Source organism: Nelumbo lutea, chromosome 5 (assembly GCF_056320005.1).
Source record: "Nelumbo lutea isolate HS-2025 chromosome 5, American lotus-T2T, whole genome shotgun sequence".
In the NCBI taxonomy this organism is placed as follows: domain Eukaryota; kingdom Viridiplantae; phylum Streptophyta; class Magnoliopsida; order Proteales; family Nelumbonaceae; genus Nelumbo; species Nelumbo lutea.
The window spans coordinates 1,335,785-1,362,596 of record NC_142688.1 but is presented as its reverse complement, the minus strand read 5'-3'; the positions used below and the strand labels follow the sequence as shown (position 1 = coordinate 1,362,596).

The following is a 26,812-nucleotide window of genomic DNA, read 5'->3' as shown; positions in this document are numbered from 1 at the left end:
CTGCTTTAAAACTGTCAAAGGAGTTAATATGAAAGTACTTCTTAACCTCAACTAATGTTGCATAAGATCAACAACTTTCTTCCAATTGGAGACTGGACTTTTACCTTCAACTACCAGCATCCTTTCCCACACTTCTCTCCTGAAGTTGATGTTCACAGTAGGGGTGGCTGTATTTCGAGCCAAAGCTATAGGGTCATACTTGGAGCCCAAAGGTTCAGAGGGAGCTTGCAGTACTTCCACTTGAGAGATCTCCTGTTTTTCTTTCTTCCAGTTAGTCAGAGTCCTAAGACTTTTAGCAACCACTTGCCAACCTTGGCTATCCTTTCCTTCTGGGAAGCATACCAATTGTTTCTTACCCTTTGCAAAGAACACTGTAAGGGTAATGCAAAATCTTCTACAGTTTCTTCTGCATTCCAATATGTACCTTCTTCCTGTTGCTGTAACTCTTTCTTTCCAACTTGGGCTCTTCCCTTTGTTTGCAGCCTCAACCAGAAAATCTTTGAGCCATTCGACTGTCTCTTTTCCTTCTACCAATACAGTTGCCTTCTGCTTCTCTCTTATGTTCAAGCTAAGTTGTCCCTTGATATTTAACTCCTCGAACAGAAAATTCTTGGCCTCCACTTTCAGGAAGTGTCTCCACCTTGAAGTCACCATGAAACCTTCAGACCCACAGTCCATTTGCCCTCCTTGTTCCCTCAACCTTGCCACATCCATTGTTAAACCACAGTGGAGTGGTGTGCACATTGTTCTCTGGGATTCATTCTTTATATCATAGTACTTGTAAGCAGTATTATCAAAGCATTGCATAGCAATCACCTAGGTGTTTTAAGGCCTTGGATAGTTGCACAGTTGTTAAAACAAGTACTTCCTTACACATCTGTAAACAAATATAACCAATTAAATTACTCTGTATTTCATTGAAATTCAACTATTTGTAGGAAAAAATAATTGAAGTTTTTAAAAGATTATCTTTGTTACTTAAACATTTTGTAGGAAAAATGATATTCAATGTGTACACGACTGTTCATTTATGTCAAATAAGCAATGAAAGAAAGAAAAATCACATAGAAGTGGCTTTGAAGAATCCAAGGGGTGTTGGATTCTGACATGTTTCTGACGTGGACACTTAATCATTTAGGAGACTCCATGTAAAATTGGAAAATATTATTCAAAATTTCAGTTTCTTAGTTCAGAAAGTAAGACTTTTTTCCCTAAAATATTGTGTGTGGAAGTTAAGTGATTAAGGTGCATCTAGGTGCACAAGTGAGGCATGTGCCTTGCCTAGGTTGTAGGTACAACACTTTTAAAAGGCATGCGTGCCTTGAGCTTTAGTAGAGGTGTAAAATGGGCCGTGCTAGGTGGGCGGCCTGTGCAAAGTGCAGGCCATGTCGCCCTCCCCTGGGATAATTTGGGGGGTTGGCCCGACACAACCCACAACCCACAACCCAAGCCCGTGTAAGTCTGTGCCATGCCATGTCATTCCACGGGTTGGGCTGGTCCGTGGGCCAAGCCTTGGGCCAGGCCGGGCCAAAGCTATTTATTTAAAAAAATTGAAAAAAACTTAAAATTTTAATTTTATATGAATTTTGATTTATACAATTGCTTATTCTGTTTTACAGAGATCTTTTTGAGTGGATTGAATTTGAACCACTGCACTTCTGGCACTCATTGCTATTTATGGGTCAGGTTTCCCTACCTTTTCCTTCAAACCAAACACAACCTTAGGATTTAGGGGTTTTGTTTCTTGGGTTTATCCATAGTTGAAAACGCTAGACTCCACATGAGCGTTAACATCAACCAATTAATGACTGATAGTGACTTCCCATTTTTTCTGCAATATGCTATTATTACTCTACTAACTGAACTACGCTACCTTCTGCGCATTCAAATTCAGTTAATTTAAACCCATCTCGGATTCGGATAGTTGAAAACCTGTTTTAGGTCTACAGGTCTACCGGCCCGACTTGTAGACCTAAAACCCCAGGCCTAGCGCGACCTACACAATTGTGCTGGGCTGCGGGCGGCAAGACCTGATTTACACATCTAAGCTTTAGCCCAAGCATGCACCTTTTCAAAGTTTGTGCATTTTTCTCCAAGAACCCCCTATTTTCCAATGTTGTTTATTCATTCATCCTAATAAAAGGTATTTTTAAAAGACAACTAAAATTATAAGATCATTTTTTTTTGTAGGGATTAAGAATTTAAGACCTTAACATGGGACTGTTTGGGCTTGCCTCAAGGGGCTTGGTACAAAGGTGGATTGTAGAGTCAAGAAAGCAAAATGTTCAATATCACATTAACTATTTGAAGAAATGCAAGGGGAAACAAATAAAGGGATTGATTTATCAAAAAAAATAGATTGAGAGTTTTACATGCTTGGCTATGTTTTATATGCTTGATTTTATTTTAAAAATTTTCATTTTTAATATGTTTTAGATTGTTTATGCATTTCAATTTGAGATAATATTTTTTTAAACATTTGTTTTAAAATTTAAGTTTATATATTTAATTAATATTATGCTTAATATATTTTTTATTTTTTTTGCTCTTCACTTTTTTTTTTCATTTTGTGCCTTGCTTCAAAAAGGCGTGTGCCTTGCCTTGCACCTTGCGTGCAAAATGCACCTTGCACTTTTTTGCCCCTTGACCTTTTAATACTGGAAAGTTACCCTCTATATCATAATTCATAAGAAACCTTGAAAGAAACAATTCTACCCATTTATCTCTAAACGAAAATCTGCCTCTAGTTTGTTCAGCAATTGTGGTGATGTGGGACAGGTTAGGGGCCTTGCTAATTTAGATCTGGTGGTGGGCTTTGTGAGTGATTAAATATGAAGAATATGGGTGGAAAAGCAAGTAGAATGGTTGCAAGAGGTTGGAGGCAAAAATCTAGGTGCAAATGGTTGCAAGAGGGAGATAGGAACACCAAGTACTTTCATTCTTTGGTAGATGGAAGAAAAAAGAGAAATTTCATTTCCAAATTGGTGGTGGATGGGATTGAGTAAACTCAACAAGAGGAGATAGCCGGAGCATGTGTGGAACATTTTAAATCCATTCTAAGAAGACCTGTAAATGGAAAGGTGTGGGTTGAAGGTCTGGACTGGGCAAATGTAGGGGGAGATAATAGGAGGAGTTTGGAAAGGAAGTTTGACTTGGAGGAGATTAAAGAGGTTGTGTTTTCTATGGACAGAACAAAAGCTCTAGGGCCGGATGGGTTTATAATGGCTTTTTATCAGGATTGTTGGGATATTTTGAAAGATGATCTTCTCATGGTTTTTGAGGAATTTCATAGGAGAGGAATTGTTAACCCGGGGGGTGAATTCCACTTTTATAGCTATGATCCCTAAAAAGAAAGAAGCATTGCATCCAAGGGATTTCAGACCAATTAGTTTGGTAAACAGTTTGTACAAGATCATTGCAATGGTGTTATCCTTGAGGTTGAAGAGGGTATTGCCAAACATAATTGAACAAAATCAAGGTGCCTTTGTAAGTGGAAGACAGATCACAAATGAAATCTTCATTGCCAATGAGAGTGTGGAGAATTTTAAGAAGGATAAAAAGGAGGTGGTGTGTAAGTTGGATTTGGAGAAGACTTATGATATGGTGGATTGGGAGTTCTTAAGGAAAGTTATGATCAAAATGGGGTTTGGGCCAGATGGTGCAAATGGATCATGGGTTGTGTTCGGAGTTGTCATTATTCAATGCTAATGAATGGGACAGTGGTGGATTTCTTCCCAGCCATTAGGGGTATAAGACAGGGAGACCCCTTATCTCCATTTTTGTTTTTACTGGTTGCTGATGTTTTGGGGAAGTTGATCCACAAGGAAGACTTTAGGGGTTTCATTAGAGGTTGGAGGGTTGGAAGGGAGAACATCCCACTCACTCACTTATAGTTTGTTGAATATACGATCCTGTTTTGTGAAGGAGGTAATGTGAGCTTCATAAAGAATCTGAAACTGGTGATTCAACTATTTGAGTAGGTATCAAATTTGAAGGTGAACTTTGGGAAGAGTTGTGTAGTGGGGGTGAATCTGGAGGAGAGAAAGTTAAGGGAGAGTGCAGAAGTACTGGGGTGTGAAGTATCAGGGTGGCCTCTGAACTATCTAGAGTTGCCCCTAGGAGATAATCCTAAGAGGGAGAGCTTTTGAAACCCGATGGTGGAAAGATTTGAAAAAAGACTTGTATCTTGGAAGAAGAATTCTCTCTCTGGGTGGTAGAATTACACTGATTAAGGCCACGTTAGCAAACTTACCCAATTATTTTCTTTCGGTGTTTAATATTCCAAGGAAGGTTTGTAGTAGGTTGGAGAGGTTGATGAGAGATTTCCTTTGGGAGCCGGGAGAGGAGAAGAGGGACCAGAGGGTTAGCTGGAAGGTGGTGACCAGAAGTAAAAACTATGGGGGTTTGGGGTTTGGAAACATTGGGTTAAGGAATTCGGCCCTTCTAGGGAAATGGTTGTGGAGGTTCCCTTTGGAGCGGCTGAAGCTATGGGCTAGAACAGTGGCAAGCATACATGGGTTGGAGCAAGATGGATGGGATGTTGGAATCAGAGCAAAGACCACAAGCACTTCACCTTGGAAAGCCGTTCATGATTTGCTTCCAGTCTTCTCTCCTCATCTCAGGTAGACCTGTTCATGGGCCGGGTGGCCCGACGGTTGAACATGTTTATAGGCCCGTGGGCTTAAACTCGTGCCAAAAAGCCCGGCCCGCAATAAATTCGAGCCGGGCTCTGGTTTTGTCAAAATAGCCCGGCCCGACCTACAATTAGACTTAAAATGGGTTATGTGATTATGTCCATTTGAATAAATTTTTTGATTTAAGAATGTAAAACTATGTTTTAAAACGTAAAAGAAAGTGAAAAAACCATCTTGTAGGCCCATTGTTCATTTAAATAGGAAAAAAAACCATATGAATTTTTAATTCTAATTTGAATAGGGAAAATTGTAATTTTTTTTATTAGGTCGGGCTTCGGGCTCGGGCTTGAGCTTCGGGCTTTTTATCAGGGCCGGGCTCGGTCCCAAGTTATAGGCCCGTTGGTCGGGCCGGGCTCAGGCTCGGGCCTAGCGTATTTCCATTAATGATGAGTAAAAGCCCGGTCAGGCCCGGCCCATGAACAGGTCTAATCTCAGGTATGATTTGAATTAAGGTAATTCCATAAAATTCTGGGAACATATTTGGGTGGGGAATTTTCCTCTTATGGAACAACTTCCTTCTTTGTATGCTCTATCCGAATTTAAAGATGAGCCAATTTCTTCTTTCATCACCTCTTCCTCTTCTAGTTCGGGGTTTGGGTGGAACGTGGGTTTGAGGAGGGCTGTGAGGGACTCGGACCTTGATTGTATTTCGAACCTCTTTGAATTTCTTGATAATGTTTTCTTGGACCCTTCTATGGTGGACTCTAGAATTTGGACCCCTATCCCCACGGGCTGTTTTTCTTGTGCTTCCTTCTTCAAAGTCCTTTGCCAGTCCACCAGTCCTGCAACCTTCCCTTTCCCAGTTAGTGAGGTTTGGTGCAGACTGATTCCTCCTAGGTTGGTAGTTTTTGTTGGGAAGCCTATTTGGAAAGATTCAACTCTGGGGACTTGCTCTAAAAAAAGAGATCCAATACTTGTTTGTCACCTCATTGGTGTGTTCTTGGCAAAGCGGATGGGGAGACTGGTTTTCATTTACTGGTGTCTTGCCAATTTGCAAAGTCAATTTGGGAGTGGGCTTGTTCTCTCTTTGGGTGTAGGTGGAACCCTTCGTCAGACTTGCAGAGCCTATTTTCCCCTTCCTTTTTCAGGTGGCACATGAAAAGGGGAAGGACTATGTGGAGAGGTCTGAGGGCTGCAGTATGCTGGACATTATGGGAAGAAAGAAATACTAGGATCTTCTTAGAAAATGAGAGAGGGGCTGAAGATGTGAAGGCTGTGATCCACATAAGGGCAGTACAGTGGCTGAAATCATTAGAGCTATTTACAGACTACACAGTGGAAGATATACTGAGAAAGTGGGGTGAGATTGCAAACGGCACTCAGATCAAACCAGTAATAAGGGTCTCTTGAACTCTCTCACCTGCTGGCTTCTTAAAGTTAAATTTTGATGGGAGTTGTAGGGGGAACTCGGGGCAATCAGGGATTGGAGGTGTTTTTAGGGATGAGAACGGGGTCATTTCTGCCCTGTTCTCGGGCCCAATTGGTGTGGGGGATTCCTTTAGAGCTGAGATCTTGGCAGTTATGGAAGGAGTTCAGAAAGCCAAGGAGTTGAATGTCAGGAAACTCATAATTGAAGGGGACTCGGAGGTGGTGATAGGGTGGTTGATTAAAGACAACTGCGGTTTATGGAATTACAGAAATGAAAAGAGGAAATTCAGGTGTCTGGTGCGGGAGATGGAAATCAGGATGCGCTGGGTTAAGAGATCAGCTAACTATTTGGCTGATGGATTAGCTAAACAAGGGATAGAAAGGGAAGCAATGTTTTGGGCTAAGCTGTAACTTAATTGTTTCTTTTTGTTGTTTCTCTCTTTGGTGGGTTTAAGTTGTACTCGGAAGATAAGAGTTTTTGACTTCCTTGCTGTAAATAGTTTGATATTTCAATGAATTGAATGAATCTGTTATTGATCAAAAAAAAAAAAGGCAAGTAGAATGCTTGTTGTCACCAAAGAATGAGAAAGAAAATTAGTGCTGTTATGCCAAACGTAAAGAGACAATTCACTTAGAAGAAGAAATAGTAGAGAGAGAATTTTTTGGAAATGACCAGAATTCACTAAATAATCTTTATTTCATCAAAATAACGCTCCCTCAACTCCAATTACAATGACTCTTTAACTCGGAATATCGGATGCCCCTTTACAAACTCCAATTTGGAGTAGGACACTGACCCAAAACACTTCTATTTGCTTTAAAACTATGACAAATCAATACTTGACCCATAAACACACTTCAATGATGACTCTAATTACTAAAACAACTCTAACAACACTTACCTAATCCCACTAAAGCTAACTTAATTCAAAGGCACCAGAAATTACTAAAAATAGTAATCTTTGTGTTTACTAAAAAATAATTCCATACATAGTAATTTCAAAACAGTAATAAAAATAAAAACCAGAATCCCATTCTTGAGATACTCCCAACTAGAAAATAAATGAAAAAGCTGAAACAATACCGATCTCCTATAACCCAAAAATTCTCCATTGATTCTTTTGTCGCTTCTAAACCAAATATCGACTTCTCACTTTGGGAATTATCATTTGAATGCATGGCTATTTTGTTTGTTGTGTAATTTTCAACATAACTGTAATGTACTCATCAGTTTTCTGATGGAATAGGTTTTTAATTTTCTTCCCTTTATGTTATTTAGGGTTCTCATCAAAAGAAGAGGATAGGCAACAGAAATCAAAGAAGACTACTAATGGTGTAAGTTTAAGTGTTTTAACTTGAACTAAGAAAAGCATCTTAACTTTCTTCATTTTATTTCAGTGAATATTATTCAACTTGCTAGATATAATGGAAAGATGAAGACATTTTATTCTTGTCATGTATGTCTTGCATTAGATTTATATTTGGAGTTGTGGAACTCTTCATTGAATTGTGCCTTGCTTGTTTCTTTTCTTTCCAAGATGTCCCTACCATATCCTTGTCTGATTGAGATTTTCTTAGTCATAATCCTGCCTCAGCCTTTACAGTGTGAAAAAATGTAAATGGACTACACTTATTTTGATTTTTTGTTGGGATAAGTAAGATTATGTTGAACTAGATTTATCTTTAAAGAAATCAAATGGCATATAAAAACTCCCCTTTTTTTTAATAAATAACTATCATTAAATTTCATTAGAATCAAAGGATTACATCCGTTACAAGCATCCCAGTGTGAGGCACAAGGTGCAGCCTCACTTTTTAACAAAAACATATAGCAGATTTAAAAATGGGCCCAATACATCTGATCCCTAGTTACCCCTTGCTTAGCTAGAGAATCAGCCAGTTCATTGGCCTCCCTTCCCACCCATTGTATAAATAAGATCAATGGGTAGGTTAGCCAATGTAGATCTTATTAGAGAATACCTACCTCCCAAAGAGATATACTTTCTCTTTCAACCAGTCAACCTCTTTTTACTTCTTTCTACAACTGGGTTCCAAAAACTGCTTTCCTTCGGGTTTGCACCTACCACCTAGGGGAAGTCCTAGATAGTTCAAAGGCCAAGGGGTTATATGGAACCCTAAGCAATTTGCTATCATGATCAGGTCATTCTCCTCCATATTAACCCCTGCCATGCAACTCTTATTTAAGATTATTTTCAGATTGGAAACTTTTTCAAACTTCTTAGTCACTTCTTTCAATCTGCAAATTGGAGATGAGTAATCAGAACATTATCTCTACCCACTCTCCACTCCCTAAACTCGTCTTCCCTATCTGCCTTAGAGAGGAGTCTACTAAAGACATCCACCACTAAAGTAAAAAGGAAGGGAGAGGGAGGATCACCTTGCCTTAACCCTCTACAAGCTGGGAAAAAGTCTTTCACCACTCCATTACAAGGACAGAGGAATGACAAGACCGTATACAAGCAAACATCCAGGTACACCATCTTTCTCCAAACCCTCGATGTTGCATTACTTCTAGGAGAAATTTCCAATCCACCATGTCATATAGGCCTTTTCTAAGTCACAGTTTGCATACAAATCTTTCCTTTTTAGACCTTTTCATCTCCTCTACACATTCATTAGCTATCAGATTTGGTCAATTATTTGTCTTCCTTGCACAAAAGCTACTTGAAACTGACTGATGAGGAAGGGGAGAATTACTTTGATCCTCAAAGACATGACTTTTGCCATTTTATCTTGTAGATACATTGGTCACCAAACTAATGGGTCAAAAGTCCTTTGGATGGATAGCATCAAGCTTTTTTGGAATCAAGGCCAAGAAAGTTGCATTAACTCCAAATCTAACAATATGTGTGTTGGAAAATTCTTTAAAGACTTCAAATAAATCATCTTTCAACACTTCCCAACAATCCTGATAGAAAGCCATCGTGAGACCATCTAGTCCAGGTGCTTTAGATCTATTCATGGAAAACACTGCCTTTCTTATTTCCTCTTCCTCAAAGTCCCTTTCCAACCACCTTGCTGTCTCCTCATCTAGTAAAGGCCACTCTGATCCTTCTAAAGTCAATCTTTCTTCCGGGGGTCTTCTATAAAAGGATTTGAAATGATCCACAAAGATTTTGGCAATTTCATCCTGATTCTATATCTGTTCCCCATTCATTTCCAGCCTAGCCACAAAGTTCTTACGCCTTCTTCCATTGGCCATCGCATGAAAAAATTTTGTGTTCCCATCCTCTTTTTTTATCCACAGTATTTTTGATTGTAAAATTGAAGATTGGCCAATAAAGAAATTGGACTAGCCTTGGGAGGAAATCCCAGATCATCCAACTTTTGGGACCTTGTTATTAGAGCTGTGGAAGGAAACTTGTTTCATGGAAGAGAAATATTATCTTTCCAAAGGAGGATCACTCTCATAAGGCAACTCTCTCAAAATTGCTGTCTTACTTATCTGTATTCAAGATCTCATTTTGGGCGAGAAACCAGATTGAAAAGATGCAGAGAGATTTCCTATGGAATGGTGGTGGCGAAAGGAGAGATCATTTGGTAAATTGGAAGGTAATCTATAAAATCAAATCGGAAGGGGGACTAGGGCTGGGTCATCTTTTGGAGAGGAACATTGGTTTCTTTGCGCCATTTTGAGCAAGTACAAAAGATATAGGAATGGTTCAGATTGTAACTTGTCTCTATCTGCAACTTATTCTTTCATCCCTTAGAAAGGTATTGTTTCTTTAAGTTTTTCTCTCCTTTTTTGCGCTTAGTCCTAGTAATGGTAATCGAATTAAATTCTGGACCAATCTCTGGTTAGGACAACAACCTTTGTGCACTTCTTACGCTCTCCTTTTTAGGCTTTCTTTGAATAATGAGGCCACAATCTCCTCAGTTATTTCAAGAGGGGAGCATGGTCTTTCCTTTAACTTCAACTTTTGTAGAGCCTTAACTGATTTAGAATCCTGTGACATCTTCTCTTCCTCTCTCTCCTTTGTCTTCCTCAGCCCTTTATCTTTTGATAAGAGAATCTGGTGGCATTTTTCTAATGGTCAGTTTACTGTTAAATCCTTTTTCTTCAAGCAGTAACTCCAAGAGTGTCTTTTGGTTGTGTATGTGTGTGTGGGAGGTAGGGGTGTAAACAGATCAAATTCCAATAGAATAAGGCAATATCCAAATTCAAATCCGATTAGGAAATTTGTTATCTGAATCTGATATTCAACGGATATTAGAATTTAATATCCGAATTCAAATTCAATTAAATATTCAGATATTCAATTCGAATTTGACCGGTTAATTATTTTAGGTAATTAAAAATATAAAATAAATATTTTATTTATATAAAATATAAATATATAAGTTATTTATATAATTTCATTATTCTACATATAAATTATATAAAACATTGTAACATTGTATATATTATATAAAAGAATTAAACAATCGGTCGAATTCGGATATTTATCTAATCAAATCAGGTTATATCTGAAATTGACTCTGATTAGCTAATCGGTATGAATAGGATATCCAAATTCAACTGATTACCATATTCGAATTATCCGATTTCGATTCAATTATGTTGAATCTCGAATTCAAAATCAGATTTTCGAATACCATTGATACCCCTAGTGGGAGGCCTCCTGTGGTAGCATTAGCACATATGAATATATGGTAGGATCTTGAGAAAAAGGAAAGAGCATTTGTACACTGCTTCCCATGTGTGTATAATATGCTTGAAAGATGGTGAATCTTGTGGCCTCCTGCTCATCAACTGTGTGGTAGATTGCAGCCTTTGGTGGTACTTCTTTGGAATTCTTCATATAAAAGCCTCCATTGGGCTCCACCCAGTTCTGTGAATGATTTTCTTTTGCAATGGCCAGGGTGTAATTTGGGTAAAAAAGAGGAATCCTTAATGGGAAGGCAGTCATCCATGTAGTGTTGTGGTGTATTTGGGAATCATGAAAGAAAAGCATTTTTGAAGACAAAACCACATCTTTGGAAGATCTAAAAGGGAGAACCAGCTTCCTAGTAAATTCATGTATGAGAGCTTGAAAGATGTTCAGAGGAATCTCCTTAGGAGACTTAGCAAGAAATCTTGAGCAGGTCTTGAACTCTTCTTATTTGGCTGTATCTAACAGAACTAGTCTTTCTCCAAGACCTCCTTTGCAGTACATTTTTCAGTTTGATGGCAGTTTCATTAGCCTCACAAATCATAGAGGTCAGGCAGGCATTGGGGGGGGGGGGCAGAATTCTAAAACTAAACGGTGATCTGGTCTGGTCTTTCAGTGGACTGATTGGTGAGGCAGAAGCTTTAGGATCAGAGATTCAGGCCTTGCTGGTGGGATTAAGGAAGTTGGTAGATGCAAACATTTTTGGTGGTAGTGGAAGGAGACTCTAGAATTGTCATCCACTGGATGGGAAATTTGAAGGATAGGCCTTGGAGGTTCACCGACCATTTCAATGAGATAAAGGAAATCTTGTCATAGGTGCAGTGTTTTTTAAGATGGGTTCCTAGAGAATTGAATAGTGTGGCAAATGCTCTAGCAAAATCATGGGTGGGAAGGGAATCCTTGTATAGTGATTTGAGTTTACCCATGTAAATGGATGGGAGGGTCTTTTTTGTTTTGTTTTTTTTGCCGTTATGGTTGGATGTAGTTCTCATACATCTCTTTTTGTATGTCCTTTCCTTTTTTAAGCAATGAAAGCAACCTTTTTTTTTCAAAAAATAGCCAAGTGGGTGCCAAGATCAGCTACTCTTGCTGATTTACTTGCTAGTTGCAAGACAAGGAGCTAGCAGTGATGCTTGAATGATTGCCTTGCATTTTGGAATACATTGGATTTTTAACTGATACTTAGGCTTATATGTTGATGCAAATATTTGTTTCTTTTTCTTTACAGGGTGATATCTCTTCACCATTAACTCTTTTCCATTGTAATGAAAAATTTACCTTACTAGCCAATAAAAAACCTTACTTTTTTTTGTTGAAAAGAAACCTTACATTTGAGTGGCGTCTATTATTTCTTTGGTTTTAATTGATTCAAATGAGTTTTAAAAAGAATTGTATAAGCAGTGCTTCTTTTACTTGTGTATTTTCAGATAAACCATTATGTATTCTATTTTGGTCAACTGTGAGGCTGTGTTTGGTAATTGCTGAAGTAAGTACTGAAAGCGGAATGAAGAATAAATTCCAAACTTGAAATCAGCTTAAATCCTGAGGTATTATTGGTATATGATAAAACTTTATGGGGTAACATAATTCCCCAATACCCTTGTTTCATCATTCAAGAAATAAGTTGGTTTCAAGTTGCTCAAATGCTGAACATGGAATTTTATTTGGAATATTTTCTCCATTCCACTTTCAGTGCCAACTATAGCAGTTATCAACACCATCTGAGTAAAGATTTGATTTTTGCTACATTCTCCTTTTTTCCTTGACTCTGGTTAGAATATTTTACCATATTAGAATCATTAGATTGCTTTGACAAATTTATATTACTTGCATCTTATTCAGGTCTTGTCTACATCCTCCATCACCAAAAAGATGAAGTTAAAGTTCACTAAAGCATGGATGTCATTTCTTAGGTTACCGCTACCTGTTGATGTGTACAAGGAGGTAGACTTACAGTTCTTTCTATGGTTTACTCTTTCTTGACTTTTATTTGTTTTATTTTAAATACTACTATTAGGGTAGTTTCTTTGGTTTTTTCTGTTACATAGCTTGAGGATTTGGTTATGCAATTCTTTCTTGGGATTTTGACATTTCATTGATTGTTACTTTTAGAGGTACCAAATTGAATTACACAACCTTGGCTTATTCTTTTCACTGCTCTAAGTAAACAAGCTCATTGTCTAAAATGAAGTCATTACAGGAATACTATTTAAATTATAAATGAGACTATTGTTGGATTTTAGGATTTGAATTTGTTTCTGATGTGTGCATTTTGCATCTTAAAGATGGGGAATCGATCAACCAGTTATTTCTTCACTGCTCCTGTCCTTTGCCAAGGATCTTGGGAGTCTTTTTCTTGGACCTGGTTAGCTTCTGTTCGACCCTCCTCAAGAGGGACTTATCTATTCCATAAATGGAAATCACAAAGGTTGGGCATGCAGTTATGCAGAGGTTTTGGGAGGAAATAGGTTCACCGTTTTGATTCTTTTTGATACTGCTCTGCTTTTTTGCAGCTTCTTGGGCTTTAGTCCAAGATGCAGTCTAGGGCAATTCTTGTGATGGAGTTTGCAGAATCTCCTTGTGATCTTACAGTCATTGCCTTACCTTCCATTTAGAAGTTGGTTCTTGAGAACCATTTTGTTAGGGATCTAAGATATGATGATATGAGATATTAAAATGAGATGAATTCATTCCATAGACACGTTTCATGTAATGGACACTTGAGTGTAAATGCTATGAGATGATTTCATTCCATGGGGCTTCCAAACTATGTTACCTAGATGCTGCAAGGACACACAGCTGGGTACTGTGTCAGATACAATTTTTTTACTTAAAACTGAAGTATCTGATATGATATGGAATGCCAGCAACTCTTGTACAGGTATCTTCTTATAACTCCCAAATACCAACACATTAAACTTTAAACCAGTGTTTAAAAACCTGACATGGGTATCAAATCCTTTCCCTCTCTGGGTGATGGGATTAATGGTTCAAGTCTCTGGGTTGAATGGGTCAGTCCATTTTTTTTAAGTAAATTAAATCTGAATGGTTGGATTAATGGGTCTGGGGTTAGACCAAACCATCCTGGCTTCTGGGTGAAAGGTCGAATAGTTTGACCCTCTGGGTCAACGAAAGTTTGAAAATACTGGTTTAAACACAGACATGGCCACACAAGGAATCTTAATAAATAATAGAGAGACATGCCCACACAAGGAATCTTGGTAAACAATATCATTGTCATCACCTAAACCTTGTCTCAACTATTGGCTACATGAATCTTATTTCACCATTCGGTTCTGTTTTGTGCCATATCTATTGTTTAATTGTGAACCTTGATAAATATTACAACACAAAATTCAAGGGAAGCAAGAATACAAGATATCTTGCAAGGAATGCAAACCAACCATAACCTCCTTATGGTACGACCACCATAAAAGCTTCTGGAATAACAGACCAAGATGTGATCATTACCTCAGCTTACTGTAATTACCATACTGAATAGAACAAAACTACAACAAAGACAGTAAGAGACAACCAAGGTTGTCAATATTAGGGGGAAATGAAATAAGAATTAGGTGTATGTATTTTAGCTCAACCTCTACATTGACATGTTTCTGCTTTTATATTTTGTGCACAACTCAAAAGTCTTATTGACTCCTAACAACAGATTTCTCATCGCTTATCTCAGTCCCTACCTCAACATGTTCTTAATATGCTCTTTGATATTTACCTTCACTAGTTTTCACCGATTTTTGACCTTCTTTGACATAGGCCAATTTTAAACAATGGTGTATTCTCTCATTTTGTTAATCAACCCTGAAATGTACAAGGTGAAGTTGTGGTCCCTGATTCTCATCCAATTTCTTAGAACAGTCTGGAACCATTTGATACCGAGGAGATGCTGTACGCAATTTGTTATTATTCACCTTGAGAGGTTATGGTGATGGGTTTATATCTTTTTGTTCGAGTAACTGAATAGCATATTCTAAAATGCTAATATATGAGCCAAAACATAAGCCTTAAATGCACATGTTTTTTAATAAACAAAAAGGCTTATAAAACATTGTAAATTGTTTCATCATCATTTAAGCCTTATCCCAACTATATGGGGTTGGCTACATGAATCCTGTTTTACCATTCCATTCTATTTAATGCCATATCCATTATTAAATTATGAGCACTCAAATCATTTCATACTACTTTGACCCATGTCCTTTTTGGTCTGCTCCTAGCCCTTCTAGCCCCTTCAACTTGTAACTGATTGCTTCTTCTTACAGGTGCTGTAGGTGATCCTTTATGTATGTAACTGAACCATCTACTTTCTCGAGTTTAATCACCTATTGGAGCTACTCTTATATTCTTTTGAATGGCTTCATTTTTATCCTTATTTTGGTGTTTTTACGAGATATATTGTGACTGCTGTGCTAACCAGGGTTAATTTATATTTTTCATGGATTGATTAGTCTCGAAAAATAAACATGATTCTGACTTTTTGTTTTTTGAAATTTAATATCTTTGTTCAAGTCATTTTACATGTCCATGAGGCTCAAGCCTCTAATTCGAGGCATGAAAAGGTATTGCCTTAAACTCGGTATAGATGTACTTGCTAATTAGAGCTTTATCTTCCTTGTAGCTAATGCCCATCTTCCTATAAAATCATAATGATTTACTGGCCTCTGATCTTCTACCACTTGGGAACTTTTCTAATGTCTCCAATAATTGGTTTTTGATGAGCTAAGATCAGCTCAAATAAACCTATAAAGGTCTATTTCTAATGTTGTTCCCAAACTACCTGGGGTCTTGGGAGGGGTGGACTGGTTATGGACCTTACTTTTGGCATTTTTTTTTTGCATAAAGTGGCTTCTCTCAGATTCAAGGCCATATTCTAACGCTTATCAGCTCAAGAAATTTAATATAAGCTGACAAACGCTTATTCCAGCTATATGGGATTGACTATATGAATTCTATTTTGTTCATAAAAAAATTAAAGAAGTCTATTTTGTTGCTTATCTTAAACAATATGAATTCTATTTTGCCACTCTGCTCTATCAATGACAGGACAATATTGTCTGTCAGATTTTGAGCTCCATAATCATTTCTCTCTATCTCAACCTATGTCCTTTCTGGCCTTCCCTTAACTCTTCTAGAATCATTACATGCCACTTCTTACTTGTATAGTGGATAATCTTCTATATACCATGTCTCTTCAACTAACTTGTTTTACTGTCCTCAACTGAAGAAACCACTGTGAGTTGAATATGGTACTTGCAGAACCACCTTGAAATTGATAGAATAAAAGGGGAATGGGATTTTTAAGTTCTTTGCTAGAGCAATATTAACAGAAGATGATGGCACTGGAAAAAACATCACACCAACCTGATAACCAAAAACAAAGAAAAGCCTAAACTAACCCCATGGTGTTTTTCCTTAATCTCTAAAGTTTCCACTATTTAATTTATCAATAAAAAGTTTCCATTATTTAAAAAATTCTGCAAATAGTGTACTATGTTCTCATAGGCTGAAGGATATTTTTGGATTTTTTATTTATCATTAACATTTATCTGAAAAGAAAATATACATTTACCTCCTAAGTTATAGAAAACTAGGCACCACAATATTCAGTTCCTTTGAAATGTTGCAAGTTACAATCAACCCCTGGCTCAAGTCCTTGCATGCCCCAATCTAGAGCACTTTTTGTCACTCTAGTCTAAGCTAGACAGCGAGCCAAATTATTTGCATATCTTGGAATCCACCTGAACAAGCAGTTCAGATTAGATGCCATAACTTTTACATCCCTCGTCAGATATTGAAGCTTCCAGGGGCCTTTCTTGTTTGATAGAAACCAGCTGACTGCCATTTAATAATCACCTTTTATTTTCATTACACTCCAGCCTGTTTCAACTGCTAACTTCAAACCTTGATGTGCCATCAGCTTTGCTCATAAAGAATTTCAAACTCCCGCTGCTTCTTCACAAGTCATCATTATGTTTCTTTAATGGTCTCTGAAAATTCCCCCAACACCTGATTATTCTGGATTGCAAATCAAATTCTTAAAAGTCTAATATATTATTCCCTCTTTTTGGGCAATTGCCATTCAGTAGCTGCTACCTGTCTTTGATGTGAATATACTATCACCATAGACCAATCATGAAGGACTGAGTCTATTTTTATGCCCTTTTCATCTCTAGTCAACACCAAAAGTGCCACTTGTAGTAGCATGCAGAGGTCAAGGATGCAACTTGTATCTTGATATTTGTTCTTAAAGATTCTGGCATTTTGTGCACACCAAATACTTTCATAAGAGAGCTGCCCTTTTTCTTTTCCCCGGTTGGTACAAGAGGGCATCTCTTGTGCACTGCGAAATAATTTTTCCTCTTATTGCTATGAGCTGAGATGACAATATCCCTACAACATCTGAGGGAGCAGACCATGAAAAACCAAAGAGAGCGTAAATTTGTTCCTATACTTTTGTAGTGAAAGTGCATTCTAGAAAGAGGTGCCTAGCACCTTCTTCATTCCTTCGATAGAGGGATCACACAGGAGGAGAATCATCCTAGCAATAAACTTTAACTTTTAAGAGGCATTGGACCAGTCCCGTGATCACTTGCCAGAAACAAAGGATAAGAAGGGGATCAATGATTTAAAAGGTGGCCTTTGGCACGCCTAGGTGCACAGTCGAGATGCTTTCAAGGTATGTGCCTTGCCTAGGCTTTAGATACAACACTTGCCTAGGTTCACTCGCTCACTCGAAAAGTAAGTGCCTTTTTGTCCTTTTTTTAAAAATTTTTTACTCGCTTCACTTGCTCACCGGAGCTTTGAGAATCCCCTATTTACTAATGTTGTTCATTGATTCATCCTAATATAATACATTCTTAAAAGTCAATTAAAATTATAAGATCATGTTTTACACCACATTAGCTATTTGAAGTAATTCAATTGGAAAAAAATGAGATTAAGGGTTTTACATGCTTGAATATGTTTTATTTGCTTGATTTTATTTTTACATTTTCATTTGAATATGTTTTACATGCTATGTTTATGTATTTTAATTTGAGATAATATGCTTATTAAAACATTTATTTTAAAATATAATTTAATTTTTTAATTTATATTATGTTTAATATTTTTATTTATTTTATTTTGCATTTTTGTATTTTTAGGCATTTTTTGCATTCTTGCGCCTTGCTTCAAAAAGGTGTGCACCTTGCTTTGTGCCTCGGGCACAATTTTCCCTTGTGCTTTTTTTGCTCCTTGCGCTTTTAAAACACTGAGGGGGGTTATTGCCTTAGGCTTTGAACAAGAGGCATAAGGGAAATATGTGCTACTTCTGTCTTGTAAGGGGGCAGAAAATCAACGGAGGAAGGGACATGATATTGACAACTACAAGCAACTCTGAGGGGATACCTATGTAATTGTGAGTTAAATAGGGGAAGGTTGACATTTTTTTGGACATGTCAAGGAGGTTTTATTTGCATGATATAAGTCAATGTAGATATTAGAGTCGGGGGAAGTTGTTAAGTCTAGCCAGAGAGGGAATAGATACAAGTGCACTACGTAAAAGAAACATTCATGGCCAGGTGGTTCCTGAGCTGGGTATCCAATCCTGTTGTCACCAAGTTGGGGGGGGGGTTATGGGTATGGACTGGTGTTGCTTGGTTCGTAATTTTTGATGTACATTTTTTTTTGATAAATAATTTTCGATGTACATTTTTACATGTAGAGTTGGGGAAGTTTCGGAGATAATTCTCTAATTTTGCTAAGATACTTGACAAATCTATAAAATCAGATAAGTTTCCTAGAAACATTAAATTTGCTAATAAACCTTCAAGAGGTCGTTAGAAAAAATATTATTGCACATTTAAGGCTTAAAAACCATAGCAAAGAATTATATAATTCATATAGGACAAAATTAAGCGATTGTGATAAGTATGTTTCTGTGTCTCCCTTTTGGTCTTTAGCCATCTTCTCATCTTAATGTATGTCAGTTGCATGCCATTTTAACTTTTGTCTTTGTTGTTACTACATGTTATGATTAGATTGAGAATGCTCTTTTGTGGTTATATGCATTTTTCTTTCCTTTTGAATCATAGTAACTTAGTAAGTGAATCATATCGAAGTAGTAAGCCAGTTATCCAATTGCTAATTCTTGATTGGTTCTTTTAGTTTTTTTTTTTTTAAATATGATGATTTTAATAAAATATTGAAAAGTTTTTAATAATATTCTAAATTTTTAAACTTTAAATATATAGTTTATCAATGAAATCTGAAGCATCGCTGATATATTGGCAATGTATCGTAGGTAATTTGGGAAAAAAAGATTCCCGAAGATTTCGTATCACTATCTAGCAAATGGAGATATATTGGGGATATTTTGCCAAATGTCGTTGATATTGCAAACCATGACTATTATGCTACCCAACAGCCCCTATGGGGGATATGCGTAGGGAGGGAGGGAACTAACTGATTGGGCATCTATTCTTCATTTTACTCTCTTACTTGGCAAGATTCATGTTATCTGACCTTGAATGATCTTATCCTTTGTTGGGTAAATTAGTTCCTTATTATGTTTCCCTATTTCCTAATATGCTTTTTCCCCTTCAAAACATTCAGGTTCTTGTTACTCTCCATCAGTCAGTTATTCCTTATCTGTCAAATCCTGTCATGTTATGGTGAGCCCTCTCTTGAGATTTCTTTTCCTTTCTTCTATATTTGATTTATTTTATGTGTATAACTGAGGAGCATCTTATTTATCATGTGACCATATGCAGTGACTTCTTAACAAGATCATATGACATTGGTGGTGGTGTTAGTGTCATGGCTCTTAGCAGCCTGTACATTCTTATGACACAGCATGGTTTAGAGTATCCCAACTTCTATCAAAAGCTTTATGTGCTACTTTTGCCTTCTATCTTTATGGCAAAACATCGGGCGAAGTTTTTTGAGGTAGTATTTGTTGATTGATCCATTAAGATAGTTGATAACCTTTTGTTGTAAATTCAAGGTTTTCTTTTACTTCATCCAATTGGTAGCTAAGCTGATTCAGAATTTTGATGTTAAGAGTTGGGAACAAACAGTTCAGACTATAGAAAGATTTAGTTTTTGGAGATGATACTGTAATATTGTCTAAGTTGTTTCGTATTCTGCAGCTTCTTGATGCTTGTTTGAAATCTCCACTTCTTCCAGCATATCTGGCTGCTGCATTTGCTAAGAAATTGAGCAGATTGGCACTTTTGGTCCCTCCTTCAGGAGCACTAGTTATTATTGCTCTAATACACAACCTCCTAAGGAGGCACCCTTCAATTAACTGTTTGGTTCATTGGGTAATGTTACTCTCTCTCTCTCTCTCACACACACACACACAGACATCTGTCTACCGACTACCATATACTATACATGATTGCATGTATGAAACTGTGAATTATAGTGGGTGCATTAGTATGCAAATATTCTTTTTGTTTGTGTGTGTATGTGTGTATGCTTTTCTTTATGTTAGATGTGTAATAATTGTGAAGATGTGGGCATCATTTTCTCTCTGACACATGCATTGTGCTTCAGTTTCTCTCATTTTTGTAATAGCAAGTTTGATACCATTCACGGGCACATTAACCATAGCAGCCATATATTGTAGTTTAAGGGATATTGGGCAGATTCCCTTCCTTCTGACATAGTAGTACAATTTGTATGAATTTCGCATATAGTAGAATAATTCTAATGACAGCAAAAATTGAACCAAGTTGACAGACTTGAGAAACTTTATGCAACATATAGAGTGACAAACTTGAGAAAATTCTTTCGTTGGATTTCCTTTTTTCAGAAAAAAAAATCTTGTTGGCTTCCAGTTGTGGCTCAAGTAATTAATAAACGACTTTGGCTGCTGATTTGAGCATGTTCCATTTTCTGATAAATGGATGCTCTTTTTAATTAAGAGCAGCTAGAGTATGAAAATGATACTAATATTAGATTCAACAAGAAATAGCAGGGGTATTTCTTGTCTTTAACTGTCCTTGGAAGCGGGGGTATTATTAAAAAACCATAAATGCTTGGGATTTAGGCACTTGAGTTGAGTTGTTCTCTATTCATAGGGGGAAGGGATCCCAATTCACAGTCCATAAATTTTCATTTGGCTTGTTATTCAAAAAAATCACTTTACCTCTGGGACTTCTAATAACAAATGAACTTTTCTCTGGGGCTTCTAATAATTGCCTTCCTAGAATATTGTGAATTCAGCAAAACTTATTAGGAATTTTTAGAAGGTGCAAATTTTGGAAAATTATCTACTTAGTTTGTGTTCTGAAATCTGAACCTTGTTGACACCCACTACACATATGCCCAGCTTGTTGGGATAATGGGACTCCTTTAACCCCTCCATTTTGTAATTATTTTTCAATCAATCTGACTGCATCATAAAAGGCTCAAAAGATCCCTGAAGGAAATACCATCCTGATTCCCTAAAGTAACAATAGAGGTAGGAGCTGGAGTAGTTTTTTGTCTGGATATAGCAAGTGGCAAATGCAGAGCATATTGGAAACAGATGAGAGCGAGGAGGCATGCCCATAAAATAATATTAAAATTCTAAATTATATCAACTTGGCATGTGGATCAGGTGTCAAATATAGAGGTGTACAATATATACTAGTGTCCAGCATGTCCTTTTCCTACTATTATTCTTGTTGCTAAATACCAACCGCATTTGCTGATCTATTCTCTTATTCTTGAAGAACAAATGAAGAAAATGATTGTTAGGATAGAAACCGCCTCTATGGTTTGAGAGTCTTAATGAAAACGAAGGAATGTTGATGCTCTGGTTAGGGTGACTCTTGCATGCCATGTGTCCTCTTAGTACCTATAGAAATCGACAATGCTGAGAGGAAAAGGTTTAAGTGGCTGGTGAGGGAGATGGAAGTGAAGATGAGGTGGGTTCAAAGGTCGGCTAATTCCTTGGCTGATGGATTAACTAAACAAGGGGTAGAAAGGGACTCAATGTTTTGGGCCAATTTGTAAACTACTGTTTCCATTTCCTTTTCGTTTCTTTTCTTAAGTGCTCTAGCTGTATGTGGAAGACAAGGGTTCTTGTCTTCTTCTTTGTAATCATCTTTATCCTGAATTAATGAAATTGCTAATGAATGCGTTATTGATAAAAAAATCGACAGTGCTGCCATCTCCAGCATATTATGTGTCTGTGTCTGTGTGTGTATTCAGACTAACCAAATGCACATACACCCCCCTAAAAAAGGAAAAATCTACAGCTACACCAATTTCTCCCAATTTTAAACCCTTCCTTTTTCCTCTATCTTGATTTCTAGTATTGATAAAAAGATGACACTAAGAAACTCTCCTAGACAGGATCATGAATGGTTGCTGTAGGATTTCCTCCTTTTGTTCAGCACTTCACCCTGTTTAAAAATTGACTTATATTTGCCATGCTAATTTTATTGGTAATCTTTGCAATAGATCAATTCATATGCATAATTCTGTATTTCATCTGTTTCTGTTTTGTTTATGCATATTTTTGAGGGTAGGTTGTATCTTTAGGTTTTCAGTCATGCGATGTACTAATATGGTTGCTTATTATAATGTATGTGCCAATATAATTGCTGGAGCAGAAAGTTCTTTATGGGAAATCGACACACTCCGCTACCATTACTGCCCAGCTGTTTCAAGGTAAGCATATTGTATTGCTGATCCCTTTAACCCCCCTCCAAAAAATAAATAATAATAAACAAAGGTTTATTCCTAACAACTTACTCTGCATATTTATAGATTTGTCCTTTCACTTGAGACTGACCTGACTGTTAGAGCCAAGACCACTGAAGTTGCTGTGAAGGATTTCAGTTCTGGTTCATATGCCACAATATTCAGATCGGAGGTAAGATCTGTGGCTTCTGAATTCTGATATAAATTTATAGACTTTTCTTTTTTTCTTTTAAATTGTCAACTTCATTTGTTATCCAAGTTCTATGGGGAATTTGTTCATGGGTTGCTAAAAATGCTTAAGAAAAAGCTTATTTTCAAGGGAGGAAGAAGGCATGCCAAGGCATAGTTGTTGGGGCTAGGTGACTGGGGAGTGGGGAGTACCATGTTGGCTAGCAGACATTAAAGGTGATCTTGCATGAAGTAATGAAAACTATGGGTGGACCCCATGGGGGCAAGACTCATTTTCAAGGGAGGAAGAAGGCATGCCAATTGCCAAGGCATTGCGGCAAGGCTAGGTGACTGGGGAACCTTGTTGCCTAGCAGACATTAAAAGTGATCTTGCATGGAAGAATTAAAACTGGGGTGGAGCCCATGGGGAAAGAACTGTGGAGGCTGTGGAGCCCAATTTTTTTTTTTAACAAGAGGGAGATTGAAATGTATGTGTGTGCCTGTGTGTATTGTGGAGAAAAAGAAAAAATGGAGCAGAGCCCCTGTTCTGGTCATTAATTAGAAATACTGAGAGGGATGATGAGTTGATCACAGAGGAGAAAAAACTAAGGTGAAAATGCCCTGATCTGCTATAAAGTTGATGGTGTTTTGTTTTGCTCATAGAAACTCAGAGGTTAGTAAAAGAATATCTTGTGAAGTATACATGACGAGGGTTGCTAGTTGAAGCACTACTTTCCCATTGCTGTTGTGATTTGCTCCAAACCCATTTTATGGCTCTCAAGATTGAAAATTAGTCTTTTATGATGCCCTTTTTACACCCTTTTACCCCATTATGATATGGTTTATTGGTTTAGCTAAAATTTGTGTACATTTTATATAAAAAACACCAAGTTTAGGCACAAAGCAACCCCAAAAGATATTTTTACATGTCTCCTCGACATGTGTCAAAGTATGCATGAAGCTACAATTTAGATGGTACCATCCAGTGGCCCAGCAGATATGCTGCCTTTTTTCAATTAAGATGGAGCAAACCTGGATTCAAAAATCTGTTTTTTCCCCCTCCTATCAGAGCCACAGGGTTTTTGGTTGGAATTTCATTTGTTTTTGCTTCATCTTGGTACATAAAACCTTTCAGTGATATTGTTGGAATATGAACCACAGATTGGACGCAGGGTGAAACAGGTCCCTCTTGCATTTTACAAAGCAACTCCAACCTCCCTGTTTTCAGAATCTGAATTTGCAGGCTGGACTTTCAAAGATAGTGAGAAACGGGAAAAGGGGAACGATGACAATCCAATACTAAATACGCCATCGGAAGGTAACAAGTCTGCAAAGAGACCACGAACTGAGTGCTGAACCAGCATAGAAATTTTGCTTCTAAAGCGATTTTTGGCCTCTTCATCTGCAGTATATTTACCTTCACCTAATAGTGGAAGTAATATTCTCCAATCAATTCTCTTCTCTCTCTCTACAATTATTTGATCAATATGTTGTAAAGCTTGTTGAGAATATTTTGATCGGTCTTAATGCTTTTTTTAACTTCTTTTCTCTCGCCTCGTTAATAGGCTTTTTATGCTGTTGAGGCATATTTTAGATGGTTGCCCACCTACACTAAAGCTATCGAATTCTTAATTGTATTGATGGTATTGGCTATTGGGTTTGAGGATGCCATGGCCCATAGTTAAACTGTGACCTGAGAAATTTGTAAAACAATTCCATTCGTCGCAATTGTCAAAAACGTCTTCAGAAGGGAGGAGTCTTTAGTGCGAACCTTGAAGTGATTTCATATCTGATGTGTCCAGAGAGCCACGAACCAGGAGGCAGTGTCTCAGAGACACCACGGAAAATTACCCATGAACATTGTATTGAGTTTCATGTGCTCACCAGTCAAATTCCTTTTTAATGAAATTGATTCTGATAAAAAAATCTCGACTTAACGAAAAATATGATGATACACCATTCCTCGCTTGAATAACTCTTTCAACTCCACAGTCAACAATGATTCTCTTGAATCTCTTAGGGTCCGTTTGGTTTGCAGTTAGAATTGGAATCTGAATCAAAATCCTATCGAATCAGAATCTGAATTGGAATGATCCATTCTCATATTGTGTTTGGTTTAGACAGGAATGGGAATAGGAATTTAAATCAGCAGGAATGAGATTTCATTCCTAAGGGAGGGGAGGGAATGGCCATTCCCTCAAATGGGAGAAGGTCATTCCAGCAGGAATGAGAATGATATTCTGATTCCATCCAATCAAATAGTTAGAATCAGAATAGCCTATTCTGTTTCCGATTCTAGACCCTTATTCTCACGAACCAAACAGGGCCTTAACTCTTAAGACAGATGAAGACGAGAGATGACCAATTTTGAGTCGCTTATCTAAGTCATCAGCCCACAAGGCACAACAGATGCCCATTGCATTCCAACGTTTTCAAAACAAAAAACACCTAAATACTTTATGTAATGCCTCTTTGGTCTGGTGATGGGAAATCTATTTCCTTATATAGTGGATTCCAGTCATGCCCCATGGCCATGGTTTTATTTGCCAATTGGATGTCAAGATATTTTTTGGAAAAATTTCTGATTAGTACCTTGTACTTTGGATTTATTGTCACTTTAGTCCTTGAATTTCAAAATGTGTTAATCCAGTATCTAAGTTTTTAAAATGTGTCAATTTAGTCCCTTCTGTTAAGCAGCCCTTAAATTACATGTAAAAGGACACAAATACCTTCTAGTGTCACCGGGTCTTCACATTGGTTCTAATCCGTAGAAATAGAAATATCACTAGAAAACTGTCTGGAGAACTTCCTCTGCCTCCTTCCGCCGGTTCTTGTCTCATGCACATAGCCATCGTCAGGTCCAGGGGTGATTCTCTCCGGTGAGTCTCCATTAGGGATGACAAGTCTCGTTTGGTTTTGGATTTCCTCTTTTTTTTTTTATATTTCGTGTATCTCCAAAGAATCCATTCTACACATGCGTTAATAATGCATTTAACACTTGATGACTTGAACGTGAAACCATCAGTGTTTAGATGTTTTTTTTAATATTTTTTGCCTAAATCCATTCTACAAAAGGCCTTTTTTTCTGTTAGATAACAAAATACGAAACATAATAAGTCATTCCCAGAGATTTTTTCTTTCTTTCTGCTCCTTGTTTCAGGATGAGCGAAGCTTGTCATCCCCGATGGTATCGAACCACTAAACGTCACCATAAATGTCTACTTCTCATTTGGCTGACTGAAACTCAATGTATTCGGCTCAACCAAGATCTTCACGGTCATCGTCCACAAAGACATACATGCCTTATAGGTGTCCGGAGTGCCCACGTTTTTCAGCATCTAGGTGTACTTTACCATGGTGGTGGTGGGCCTGGTGGTTAGGGGTGCAAATGGATTGGATTATGTTCTGATTTGATCTGAGATCCGTTCCTATTTGGTTGAATTCGGATAACATTTTGTTGGACCTTTGGACGATCCATGTGCATCCTTAGTGATGTTTCCACCCTATTTGAATGGGACAACAAACAAAGGGTGGTGTTGACATTGTTTTATTGCACAGTTGTTTAAGAAGATGATGAATATTGTTTTATTTCAAAAAGATAATTTTGACATTTAAAAAAGTTTTAAATTATACATGACATCATGTCATACATATAATTGATGATTGATTAACAGCAGGGTCTAAATTGACACATTTTGAAAGTTTAAATATTGAATTAACATATTTTAAAATTCATGGACGAAAGTAACACTTGGCCGAAACTACAGATATAAAATTTCCCCTTTTTTCCAATGTAAAGATTTTTAAAACCAACAAAAAAAACTTATTTTATCAGTGGAGCCCACCTAACACCAAGCACCAAGTTCAAATGTATCAACGGTTGAAGGCTCTCCGGAAATCAAAGCAATTCGTGGGCCCATTGTTGTGATGTCAGGGCAGGCTGATCTATTGCCTCAAGTATCTTCTAGGTGGGGTCTACCATAAGTAAAATGCTATCCATATACAGGGGTTTGTTTTCTTCTACGACTTACAAATCCATCTTATACCACACATCTAAAAAAGAAACCATTGATTGTAAAGATAAAAGTCAAAATGAACGTGAGGTTGGTTTTATCTTTTGGTTGTATTTGATTTGATAGAAAAAAATACGGAAAAGTACGGACAGTTCCCAAACAGCGTAGCCTTTTAAGTGATAGGAGCGTGGAAAGGTTACAC

At 37.3% G+C, this 26,812-nt stretch overlaps 1 protein-coding gene across 1 annotated transcript in view; it reads left to right on the top strand.

Moving 5' to 3' along the window:
• EMB2762 (CCAAT-binding factor) overlaps positions 1-24,346 on the top strand; it is a 35,367-nt gene extending 11,021 nt beyond the window's left edge. Inside the window, exons 7-15 of the mRNA XM_088944015.1 lie at positions 7,342-7,397; positions 12,578-12,679; positions 19,346-19,404; positions 19,504-19,678; positions 19,882-20,253; positions 21,545-21,648; positions 22,187-22,396; positions 22,496-22,601; positions 23,759-24,346. Of these exons, the coding sequence (XP_088800141.1) occupies positions 7,342-7,397; positions 12,578-12,679; positions 19,346-19,404; positions 19,504-19,678; positions 19,882-20,253; positions 21,545-21,648; positions 22,187-22,396; positions 22,496-22,601; positions 23,759-23,953 (1,379 nt within the window). The 3' untranslated portion in view covers positions 23,954-24,346. The remainder of the gene's footprint in view (positions 1-7,341; positions 7,398-12,577; positions 12,680-19,345; positions 19,405-19,503; positions 19,679-19,881; positions 20,254-21,544; positions 21,649-22,186; positions 22,397-22,495; positions 22,602-23,758) is intronic.
• The last annotated feature ends 2,466 nt before the right edge of the window (positions 24,347-26,812 follow it).